Below are 12,759 nucleotides of genomic sequence, written 5' to 3'. Positions count from 1 at the left end.
AAGTGACCTGCTGGGGAAATCTTCAAGGGATGTAGTATTTAATTATATATTTCGTTTCCTTAGGGAGACGAGATTATTGGATAGGATTTAGCCCTTCACTGTCTCTGGTCCACACTCCAGTCCAGTTGGTGGCGGTAATGCACCATAAATTTGGTTGCCAACCGCCAGATAAAAACCCCAGAAGAATAAGCAGAACAAAACCGTAATGTATCATGGGTAAATTATGACTGACTGATCTACAAAAAATAATGAGTAGTTATTTATGATGGAGGTGATTTGTAGATCAGTTAGTTGGCAGTCGTCTGCAATGCCGAACAAGCCCAACCCTACCTCCCGTTGATAAAATCTAGGCGTGCTGCATTTACTGGTCCACTCGTGATTGAGGAACAGTCGACATAAACTCTCTGTCTTCTGCTTCACCGAAAGCTGTTGAAGGAATTTAACTATGGCTCCTCGAGATATAGAACAACAGACACTTGAAATTATTTCTTGTTTTTTTGAAGAGGAGCACGCATTAGGTTTTCGGGATTTGGGCGGATGCATTGAGTCCGATGGACCTGGAGATGGTAATACTTTTGTTAAAGTACACAATGAGAACTCTGTCATTTCTTCAGGCTATATTATGTTGATTTACTTGAAACATAGTCGACTCAACAGGAGGCTAGGGTTAACTTATTTTGAATCGGAATTTGTTTTTCAATGCACCATTGGGTTGGATCCCTTCCAGAACCGAAGTTCGTCAGTAAGACTGGAGAGACTAGGATGGAGTACCTGCCACTGTTTTCTACCCTAATCATACAGTAATGTTAGGATTTGGGGATGGTAAACTGATCCCAGATAATGAATGACATACAGATAACCTGACGTGTTTTGCAGATGACAGGTTTGACCCAGTTGTAATAGCTGATAAACTGAGGGAACTTGGAGATGATTTTGAAGAGAAGTTTATCCAGCCTCATATCAGAAGACTCCAACAAGCAGTTGCAAACAAGGTAAGCGTACTGTTCTATTTAAGTGATAATGCCCGAGAAGCCAGTGTTTGGAAACACCGGCTTCGAGGGCATTATCACTTTTATAAAATCTAGGGTTCGTTTCGGTTGTTAGAGGCGACCCAGTCGTTCAGTCTTTTTGTTCTGTATCTATGGACACGTTCTGTGTTCCATACTGGCTGGCAACGTTAGCCCTTACTTGCTAGCTAGCCAACTACTGCTACTTTACAGTCACGTCAAGAAGTGCAGCCAGAATAACAGCAAAGTAGCCGCATTTGTTTAAGCTGTTTTCTAGTGACATTTAGTTGGATATATCCGTGACCTAATGAGGCGCGATTTAGCCTGGCATAGAACATTTGCTCTCTCGTCAGCACACTGTTGTTCAGAGGAGCTAGCCAACAACACAGCTAACACAATCATTTCAAACTGAAGCTGGCAAGACTGCACTAGCTGCACTAAGTTTCGTTTTACCTTTTTTCAATTGACATTTCTTTGTGTGTGTGTGTGTGTATATATATATATATATATATATATTGTGTGTGTGTATATGTATGTATGTATGTATGTATGTATAAATAAAAATGATGCCAGCTGATTCATGATTTCGACTGGCTGAGAAAGCTGCCTGCCTGTCTCCTCCCGACACGTTCATTACTATGGGACAACTGAGATCGAATTTGAAAATTGAAACAATATTTCAAATGTCGGAGAGACAGACAGCAAGGTTTATACAAATCTCCGCTGTTGAAAACTAAATGTTAGTCTAAAAGAAATGTGAGATAATGTATAGATGCTTTTTTATACAGTGGAGATCAAGTTTATAAAGTGCATGGCTGGGCTGATGAGAGAGCATATTGCGCAGTCAAATGAGTTGTTATAACTGGAATGCGGTTTTAACCCATCAGCATTCAGGATTAGACCCACCCGTTGTATAATTTGACACACATTCTGAACCAGGAAGTGTTTACATTTAGAATGACTGTTTACCCGAAGTAGTCTGTTCCTCAGACCATAATGCAGGTGTTTACAAGGTGTTTACAAGTCCTGCATGGCAACTAAGAAAGGCCAACTCTAGCTGCCCTACGTTTGACTCTGTACACTCCCGACCGAGTCACAGACTATAGCAGAAGTCCAACCTACTGTAGCACCCTGGTGAGGACGACGAGCATGTAGATGAGCTTCCCTGATACGGTGTCTGACAGTTTGTGCAGAAATTCTTCAGTTGTGCAAACCCACAGTTTCATCAGCTGTCCGGGTGGCTGGTCTCAGAAGATCCCGCAGGTGAAGAAACCGGATGTGGAGGTCCTGGGCTGGCGCGGTTACACATGGTCTGCCGTTGATGCCGGTTGGATGTACTGCCAAATTCTCTAAAACAACGTTGGAGGTGGCTTATGTTAGAGACATTAACATTCAATTATCTGGCAACAGCTCTGGTGGACATTCCTGCAGTCAGGGAAAAAAAATCCCACTGCATCGCAGTGCTAGCTGTGCCACTAGAGATCCTGGTTCGAATCCAGGCTCTGTCGTAGCCGGCCGCGACCGGGAGACCCATGGGGCGGCGCACAATTGGCCCAGCGTCGTCCAGGGTAGGGGAGGGAATGGCCGGCAGGGGATGTAGCTCAGTTGGTAGAGCATGGCGTTTGCAACGCCAGGGTTGTGGGTTCGATAAAAATAATGTATGTGCTAACTGTAAGTCGCTCTGGATAAGAGCGTCTGCTAAATGACTAAAATGTAAAATGTAAATGTCAGCATGCCAATTGCAAACTTCCTCAACTGTGGCATTGTGTTGTGACAAAACTGTAGGTGTTAGTGTCCTTTTATTGTCCCCAGCACGATATGCACCTGTGTAATGATCATGCTGTTTAATCAGCTTCTTGATATGCCACACCTGTCAGGTGGATGGATTATCTTGGCAAAGGAGAAATGCTCACTAACAGGGATGTAAACACATTTTTGCTCAACATTTGAGAGAAATAAGCTTTTTGTGTGTATGGAACATTTCTGGGATCTTTTATTTCAGATAATGAAACATGGCACCAACACTTTACATGTTGCGTTTATTTTTGTTCACTATACATAAAAGGAACTTCTCCAGTTTGCCCAACATTTGAGACTTTCACATTTAGTAACAGTAGGCTACTTTAAATTCTTTGGTAGTAGTCTTGAAATTGTGTAAAGTCAGTGCAGAATCATACATTTACAGTGCATTGGTGTCTAATTTGGTTGTTTCAGTTCCAGAGAAAGACTCAGAACTTAAGTTGTGGGGTGTCTGGTTAGGTTCTTTGGAAAGGGTGTATATAAAAATAAACACCACAAACACGAGGCAACATGTTTGACTCAATAAAAGGGCCAGTTAGAGTAGGATATGGTGTAATACTTTCTCAGAATGCTTGTAGCTCTGGGGCTGATATAGGGCAGAATCCCAACTTGAGATACAGTGGGGGAAAAAAGTATTTAGTCAGCCACCAATTGTGCAAGTTCTACCACTTAAAAAGATGAGAGAGGCCTGTAATTTTCATCATAGGTACACGTCAACGATGACAGACAAATTGAGAAGAAAAAAAATCCAGAAAATCACATTGTAGGATTTTTAATGAATTTATTTGCAAATTATGGTGGAAAATAAGTATTTGGTCACCTACAAACAAGCAAGATTTCTGGCTCTCACAGACCTGTAACTTCTTCTTTAAGAGGCTCCTCTGTCCTCCACTCGTTACCTGTATTAATGGCACCTGTTTGAACTTGTTATCAGTATAAAAGACACCTGTCCACAACCTCAAACAGTCACACTCCAAACTCCACTATGGCCAATACCAAAGAGCTGTCAAAGGACACCAGAAACAAAATTGTAGACCTGTACCAGGCTGGGAAGACTGAATCTGCAATAGGTAAGCAGCTTGGTTTGAAGAAATCAACTGTGGGAGCAATTATTAGGAAATGGAAGACATACAAGACCACTGATCATTTCCCTCGATCTGGGGCTCCACGCAAGATCTCACCCCGTGGAGTCAAAATGATCACAAGAACAGTGAGCAAAAATCCCAGAACCACACGGGGGGACCTAGTGAATGACCTGCAGAGAGCTGGGACCAAAGTAACAAAGCCTACCATCAGTAACACACTACGCCGCCAGGGACTCAAATCCTGCAGTGCCAGACGTGTCCCCCTGCTTAAGCCAGTACATGTCCAGGCCCGTCTGAAGTTTGCTAGAGTGCATTTGGATGATCCAGAAGAGGATTGGGACAATGTCATATGGTCAGATGAAACCAAAATAGAACTTTTTTGGTAAAAACTCAACTCGTCGTGTTTGGAGGACATAGAATGCTGAGTTGCATCCAAAGAACACCATACCTACTGTGAAGCATGGGGGTGGAAACATCATGCTTTGGGGCTGTTTTTCTGCAAAGGGACCAGGACGACTGATCCGTGTAAAGGAAAGAATGAATGGGGCCATGTATCGTGAGATTTTGAGTGAAAACCTCCTTCCATCAGCAAGGGCATTGAAGATGAAACGTGGCTGGGTCTTTCAGCATGACAATGATCCCAAACACACCGCCCGGGCAACGAAGGAGTGGCTTCGTAAGAAGCATTTCAAGGTCCTGGAGTGGCCTAGCCAGTCTCCAGATCTCAACCCCATAGAAAATCTTTGGAGGGAGTTGAAAGTCTGTGTTGCCCAGCGACAGCCCCAAAACATCACTGCTCTAGAGGAGATCTGCATGGAGGAATGGGCCAAAATACCAGCAACAGTGTGTGAAAACCTTGTGAAGACTTACAGAAAACGTTTGACCTGTGTCATTTCCAACAAAGGGTATATAACAAAGTATTGAGAAACTTTTGTTATTGACCAAATACTTATTTTCCACCATAATTTGCAAATAAATTCATAAAAAATCCTACAATGTGATTTTCTGGATTTTCTTTCCTCATTTTGTCTGTCATAGTTGACGTGTACCTATGATGAAAATTACAGGCCTCTCTCATATTTTTAAGTGGGAGAACTTGCACAATTGGTGGCTGACTAAATACTTTTTTCCCCCACTGTACATGTGTGTTTACAGAATCATTGTCATTGTGACAACGATGACGCCCTGGAGTTCGAGGGTAACAGCCTGTCCTCTCCCTCTCTCTCTCCCTAGGCGGTGGAGGAGTTTGCGCGTAGCGTGGACAGCCTGTGTGCGGCCCAGAGTGCAGAGGTGGCCCCTGAGATGCAGCTGCTGAGGGCCTCCATGGCCCTGGGTCTGTACGTAAAGAAGACCTGTCCCGATCTTAGAGCCACCATCCAGTCTTGTATGGCTGCCTTCATTAACACCAGGCTGGCAGGCTGGATCACCCAGCAGGGAGGATGGGTGAGTACCAAATAAATACCCATGATGTATGTAAACCCTTAGGACATGTTCAGGCATGTATTTTATGACAGGAGTGGGGTTATTCCAATGCTGCCTGGGCCTTACTGGCATTTACAAAGAGGAAATGGACTGAAACAGATACTAATCAAATGCGCTGTTCTCTCCACCATATCGAATGACAACTTAATGTAGATATCTTAGAGCTGGGATGATGAAACGGAAGTTATCGAAACCAACCAAACCTACATACACTTATCGAGGACATTGTACTGATATTGATAGAAATGATAAGTAGCATTTACTAGAGGAATGTGTAGTTTGAAATGAGTAATTCTGTTCATATGGGCTATTGCTAACAGGACAAAGTACTGTAGTAGTAGTTTAAAGGGCATTATAAAAAAGTAACTGGTGCACATTAATGCTATAAACATATTGTTCAATTTATCGTTATCTTGATAATGTAGTCAATTTATTGTGATATGGATTTTTGTCCATATCGGCCAGCTCAAAGATACAGTACCTCCTCACCAGTTTAATCCAGCTATGATTACTTCAAGGAAGGGAGGAAGCGTTTGAACCTGCCTGCCTGACTGTGGGGGAATGCCGCACTGCAGATGGCTTAGGAAATGCTTAGTCATAACACGGCAGTGAGCAGCTATTTGCATGGAGAAAAGTCATCTGCTTTTAATTTAGCTTCCAGTTGCGTATAATTGTTGTTTAAGCTGTCGTCAAGACAAGCTTGTGTGTTTACTTTGTCTTGAAGACAAATGGACTGCTCTAACGTTATAGTAATAACAGTACTACTACTGCTACCAGTGGTATTGATGGTGGTTCTTACCCCCCCCCCCACACAATATAAACTCAGCAAAAAAAAGAAATGTCCTCTCACTGTCAACTGCGTTTATTTTCAGCAAACTTAACATGTGTAAATATTTGTATGAACTTAACAAGATTCAACAACTGAGACATAAACTGAACAAGTTCCACAGACATGTGACTAACAGAAATTGAATAATGTGTCCTTGAACAAAGGGGATGAAAAAATCAAAAGTAACAGTCAGTATCTGTGTGGCCACCAGCTGCATTAAGTACTGCAGTGCATCTCCTCCTCATGGACTGCACCAGATTTGCCAGTTCTTGCTGTGAGATGTTACCCCACTCTTCCACCGAGGCACCTGCAAGTTCCCGGACATTTCTGGGGGGAATGGCCCTAGCCCTCACCCTCCGATCCAACAGGTCCCAGACGTGCTCAATGGGATTGAGATCCGGGCTCTTTGCTGGCCATGGCAGAACACTGACATTCCTGTTTTGCAGGAAATCACGCACAGAACGAGCAGTATGACTGGTGGCATTGTCATGCTGGAGGGTCATGTCAGGATGAGCCTGCAGGAAGGGTACCACATGAGGGAGGAGGATGTCTTCCCTGTAACGCATAGCGTTGAGATTGCCTGCAATGATGCCTCCGATGATGCTGTGACACACCGCCCCAGACCATGATGGACCCTCCACCTCCAAATCAATCCCGCTCCAGAGTACAGGCCTCGGTGTAACGCTCCTTCGATGATAAACGCGAATCCAACCATCAACCCTGGTGAGACAAAACCGTGACTTGTCAGTGAAGAGCAATTTTTGCCAGTCCTGTCTGGTCCAGCGACGGTGGGTTTGTGCCCATAGGCGACGTTGTTGCCAGTGATGTCTGGTGAGGACCTACCTTACAACAGGCCTACAAGCCTTCAGTCCAGCCTCTCTCAGCCTATTGCAGACAGTCTGAGCACTGATGGAGGGATTGTGCGTTCCTGGTGTAACTCGGGCAGTTGTTGTTGCCATCCTGTACCTGTCCCGTAGGTGTGATGTTCAGATGTACCGATCCTGTGCAGGTGTTGTTACACGTGGTCTGCCACTGCGAGGACGATCAGCTGTCAGTCCTATCTCCCTGTAGCGCTGTCTTAGGCATCTCACAGTACGGACATTGCAATTTAATTGCAAAAATCTCTGAAGCTGGAGACACTTATCTCCCTCACTAACTTTAAGCATCAGTCGTCAGAGCACCTTACCGATCACTGCACCTGTACACAGCCCATCTGAAATTAGCCCGCCCAACTACCTCATCCCTATATTGTTATTTATTTTGCTCATTTGTACCCCAGTATCTCTATTTGCACATCATCTCTTGCACATCTATCATTCCAGTGTTAATACTAATTGTAATTATTTTGCACTATAGCCTATTTATTGCCTTACCTCCATAACTTGCTACATTTGCACACACTGTATATATTTTTTTTCTGTTGTATTTTTGACTTTGTTTCGTCTTACCCCATATGTAACTCTGTGTTGTTGTTTTTATCGCACTGCTTTGCTTTATCTTGGCCAAGTCGCAGTTGTAAATGAGAACTTGTTCTCAACTGGCTTACCTGGTTAAATAAAGGTGAAAAAAATAAAATAAAAAAAGATAAAAAAAAAAAAATTCTGCAGTCCTCATGCCTCCTTGCAGCATGCCTAAGGCACGTTCACGCAGATGAACAGGGACCCTGGGCATCTTTCTTTTGGTGTTTTTCAGAGTCAGTAGAAAGGCCTCTTTAGTGTCCTAAGTTTTCATAACTGTGACCTTAATTGCCTACCGTCTGTAAGCTGTTAGTGTCTTAACGACCGTTCCACAGGTGCATGTTCATTAATTGTTTATGGTTCATTGAACAAGCATGGGAAACAGTGTTTGAACCCTTTACAATGAAGATCTAGTGAAGTTATTTGGAATATTTACGAATTATCTTTGAAAGACAGGGTCCTGAAAAAGGGAGGTTTTTCTCCTGTACTCAGTGGTGATTGTATTAGTAGTGCTAGTAGCAGTGGCAGTACTATCTCCGATGATACAGTGTATTAGGAAAGTATTCAGACCCCTTGACTTTTTCCACATTTTTACGTTACAGCCTTATTCTAAAATGGATTACATTGTAGATTGATCAGGGAAAAAAACACAATACCCAATAATGACAGCAAAAACAGTTTAAAAAATAATAATGTGAGGATTTTTATTTATTTAAAAAAACAAACGGAAATATCACATTTACAAGTATTCAGACCCTTTATTCAGGAATTTGGGGAAGCACCTTTGGCAGCAATTACAGCCTCGAGTCTTCTTGGGTATGACACTACAAGCTTGGCACACCTGTATTTGGGGAGTTTCTCCCATTCTTCACTGCAGATCCTCTCAAGCTCTGTCAGGCTGGATGGGGAGCGTCGCTGCACAGCTGTTTTCAGTGAACCTTCACCCCAGTCTGAGGTCCTGAGTGGAGCAGGTTTTCATCAAGGATCTCTCTGTACTTTGCTCCGTTCATCTTTCCCTCGATCCTGACTGGTCTCCCAGTCCCTGCTGCTGAAAAACATCCCCACAGCATGATGCTGCCTCCACCATGCTTCACCGTTGGGATGGTGCCAGGTTTCCTCCAGACGTGACGCTTGGCATTCAGGCCAAAGAGTTCAATCTTGGTTTCATCAAACCAGAGAATCTTCTTTCTCATGGCCTGAGAGTCCTTTAGGTGCCTTTTGGCAAACTCCAAGCAGGCTGTCATGCCTTTTACTGAGGAGTGGCTTCCGTCTGGCCACTACCATAAGAGGACTGAGCACGCCCCCATTCTCATCGACGGGGCTGTAGTGGAACCGGTTGAGAGCTTCAAGTTCCTTGGTGTCCACATCACCAACGAACTATCATGGTCCAAACACACCAAGACAGTTGTGAAGAGGGCACGACAAAGCCTTTTCCCCCTCAGGAGACTAAAAAGATTTGGCATGGGTCCTCAGATCCTCAAGAAATTCTACAGCTGCACCATCGAGAGCATCCTGACTGGTTGCATCACCGCCTGGTATGGCAACTGCTTGGCCTCCGACCGCAAGGCACTACAGAGGGTAGTGCGTACGGCCCAGTACATCACTGGGGCAAAGCTTCCTGCCATCCAGGACCTCTATACCAGGCGGTGTCAGAGGAAGGCCCTCAAAATTGTCAAAGACTCCAGCCACCCTAGTCATAGACTGTTCTCTCTGCTACCGCACGGCAAGCGGTACCGGAGTGCCAAGTCTAGGTCCAAAAGACTTCTCAACAGCTTCTACCCCAAGCCATAAGACTCCTGAACAGCTAATCATGGCTACCCGGACTATTTGCACTGCCCCCCCCATCCTTTTTACGCTGCTGCTACTCTGTTAATTATTTATGCATAGTCACTTTAACTCTACCCACATGTACATATTACCTCAACTAGCCGGTGCCCCCGCACATTGACTCTGCACCGGTACCCCCCTGTATATATAGCCTCCCTACTGTCACTTTATTTTACTTCTGCTCTTTTTTTTTCTCAACACTTTTTTTTGTTGTTTTATTTTTACTTTTTTGTTTAAAATAAATGCACTGTTGGTTAAGGGCTGTAAGTAAGCATTTCACTGTAATGTCTGCACCTGTTGTATTCGGCGCATGTGACCAATAAGATTTGATTTGATTTGATTTTGACCATAAACGCTTGATTGGTGGAGTGCTGCAGAGATGGTTGTCTTTCTGGAATGTTCTCCCATCTCCACAGAGGAACTCTCCAGCTCTGTCAGTGATCATCGGGTTCTTGGTCACCTCCCTAGCCAAGGCCCTTCTCCACCGATTGCTCAGTTTGGCCGGGCGGCCAGCTCTGGGAAGAGTCTTGGTGGTTCCAAACTTCTTCCATTTAAGAACGATCGAGGCCACTGTGTTCTTGGGGACCTTCAATGCTTCAAAAAATTTTGGTACCCTTCCCCAGATCCGTGCCTTGAAATAATCCTGTCTCGGAGCTCTACGGACAATTCCTTCGACCTAATGGCTTTGTTTTTGCTCTGACATGCACTGTCAACTGTGGGACCTTATAGACGTGTGTGCCTTTCCAAATCATGTCCAATCAATTTCATTTACCACAGGTGGACTCCAAGTTGTAGAAACATCTCAAGGATGAGCAATGGAAACAGGATGCACCTGAGCTCAATTTTGAGTGTCATAGCAAAGGGTCTGAATACTTATGTAACTAAGGTATTTCCGTTTTTTTTTTTTTTTTTTCATTTTTAAAACATTTGCAAAAATTTCAAAACCTGTTTTCGCTTTGTCATTATGCGGTATTGTGTGTAGATTAAGGCTGTAGCGACTCAGTAAACCTGTATCATACCTAACATCAGGGCATCATGTTATACCTGTCGATCAGGGCGGCAGGTAGCTTAGTGGGTAAGAGCGTTGTGCCAGTAACCGAAAGGTCGCTGGTTCTAATCCCCGAGCCGACTAGGTGAAAAATCTGTCTGTGCCCTTAAGCAAGGCACTTAACCCTAATTGCTCATGTAAGTCGACTGGATAAGAGCGTCTGCTAAATGACTAAAATGTAAATGTAAACTTCCAAAGCAGCTACACAGTCTGCCATGAATTCAGTTCCTTCTCTGTCTGAGTACCCATGAAGTCTCTGTTTTAGTCCCTCAATGACTGATATGTTATGCTTTTGTTTTGTTTGTTGTTTTTCAGGATCAAGTTACTATGGTATAAAAACATGGAGAAGATCTCAACATCCTTTTTGTACAATGAGGAAGAGGGCTTAACAACTCTGTACATCTGCTAAGTCTTTCCTCCTTCCTATTTCTTACGTTCCTTTCATGGCCAGTTTATACTTGCCAGTGGTACCCACTCTCTCTCTCTTCACGTCCCCTGATTTTGGTTCTTTGAGGAAGAGACTGCGTCACACAATCAACAGAATCGCCACTGACTTTTTGACCTTCCTCTCTCCTTGTTCTAAGCAATGGGCACCTGCATCTGAAGTAGTGTTGCATATTGGAATCATGACGTATGGCAATCAATTGCATTTTCTATTTAACGTCACATTGCCAAAACAACCAATATAGCTTTTGGAAAAACAATCAGTTGCAATGTTTTGTACTTTATGAAGCATTTTCATAAACAATAGAAGCAGGTTACCAGATAATCACAAGTTTTCAATTAATGTGAGAATCCACTGTGACGTAATCAAAGAACACAATGAAAGTCACATGTTAATCTCCCACGAAGCTGTGATAAATACTTGAAAGTGATTCATCGCTGAGTCATGCATCCCTTGGTATAAGCTGAAGAGGTTTATGACTTGTTTGACCAGGTTTTCTAATATACTCTTATCCTCATTCACTCTGTGATTGTTAAACATGCTTATCGTTAGCTCTGCTCAACAAATCAATGTCGGAGTTTGTTAAATGTGTTTGTTGCTGGTGTTAGCTAATGATCTTGAAGTGTGTACAAGAAACGCGAAAAAGTCTTAAATGTGATGTGCATTAAGAAAATAAAATGTTAGGGGTATCATTAGTGTTAACCAACTGTGAGGTAAGAGTTACTCTCATCAGAGCTCAGGACGCCATGCTTGTAGAGGGAAACTCCAGTAGTGCAAAGTGCTGCTGGTCAAAGTCAACATTGTATCAAAATAAACTCTGACTCATACCATTTACAGTCACTTCACCTTTAGTAAAGATGTACAGCACCATGTGTAAGTGGACCAAAGGGAATTAGAAAGTAGATAAGGTGTGGAACTTTTCTTTCAATTGTACATTTGTGCCTAGTTGTGTGTAATTTTGTCTTAATGGTTTTAATAAAACATGGAGATACATTGTGAAAGATCAGGCCTTGCCTCAGTGTTCTGGTGTGTTAATGAACAGTATTTATATTGTAATTATTCAGCATTTGATTCATTCTGTCGGAGGACTCAGCCAGCTCGTTCTATTCCATGAAGTAATTTCAACCAGTGAGTTCTTAAACAGAAGTCAAACAAAATTCCTTTAGGCACAGTTTGAAATTTACTGGTGGTCTAGTCCAACTCAAGGTGTCCTTTAAAAAAAAATGTCCAAACCTCCCCACTCATAGAATTTTATTCTAAAAAATGTTTATGACCACAAATAACAGCTGTGTTTATGAATGTGGATATCAACTTTGACACTTCAGCATGCTTTTGTGGCACAGTCGATGCCACGCAGGGCTACGAGCCAGAAGATTGAGGGTTCGCCGACCACCACTGATGCACTCAATCTTCCTGCCTGTTTCACAAGGCCTACACTACGATCAGAGCCGGCTGCAGACAATGATCAGCTAGGGGGAAATCAGATTTTCAATATTTTGATGCCATATTTATAATTATATAAAATATATGCAACTAATTTTCCACCAACAGGTTTCTGTGCCAATGCACCACACAACAAAGCATGCTGACTTCGAGTTGGATAAATGTTTTTCTAAGGACCGCCCCTTTGACCTAATGTTGCAGTGAAGTGATATAAAGGGATGTAATGATGCAGCTGACCACCAGAGGGAGGTAAATGCACGTTTATTAGACAGAGGACGTTTACATGGTCTGGATGGCTGTCTTCTGACTTATAAAACGGTGGGAAATCAATAAAAT

General features: G+C 43.1%; 1 protein-coding gene across 1 annotated transcript; it reads left to right on the top strand.

Moving 5' to 3' along the window:
* The first annotated feature begins 245 nt into the window (after positions 1-245).
* LOC121574763 (bcl-2-like protein 2) lies at positions 246-11,986 on the top strand. The gene is made up of 4 exons (XM_041887326.2): positions 246-566; positions 877-992; positions 5,126-5,335; positions 10,851-11,986. The coding sequence occupies exons 1-4, from the start codon at positions 446-448 to the stop codon at positions 10,869-10,871; spliced, it is 468 nt and encodes a 155-aa protein (XP_041743260.1). The 5' UTR covers positions 246-445; the 3' UTR covers positions 10,872-11,986.
* Positions 11,987-12,759: the final 773 nt, after the last annotated feature.

This window comes from Coregonus clupeaformis, chromosome 10 (genome assembly GCF_020615455.1).
Source record: "Coregonus clupeaformis isolate EN_2021a chromosome 10, ASM2061545v1, whole genome shotgun sequence".
Classification (NCBI taxonomy): Eukaryota; Metazoa; Chordata; class Actinopteri; order Salmoniformes; family Salmonidae; genus Coregonus; species Coregonus clupeaformis.
Note: the sequence above shows the minus strand (reverse complement) of the source record. Positions and strands in the feature narration are given on the sequence as shown.

Coding starts and splice junctions, on each gene's coding strand:
- LOC121574763 (XM_041887326.2), top strand. CDS start 446: ATGGCTCCTCGAGATATAGAACAACAGACACTTGAAATTATTTCTTGT. Junction 567..876: donor GTCCGATGGACCTGGAGATG/GTAATACTTTTG, acceptor CGTGTTTTGCAG/ATGACAGGTTTGACCCAGTT. Junction 5,336..10,850: donor TCACCCAGCAGGGAGGATGG/GTGAGTACCAAA, acceptor GTTGTTTTTCAG/GATCAAGTTACTATGGTATA.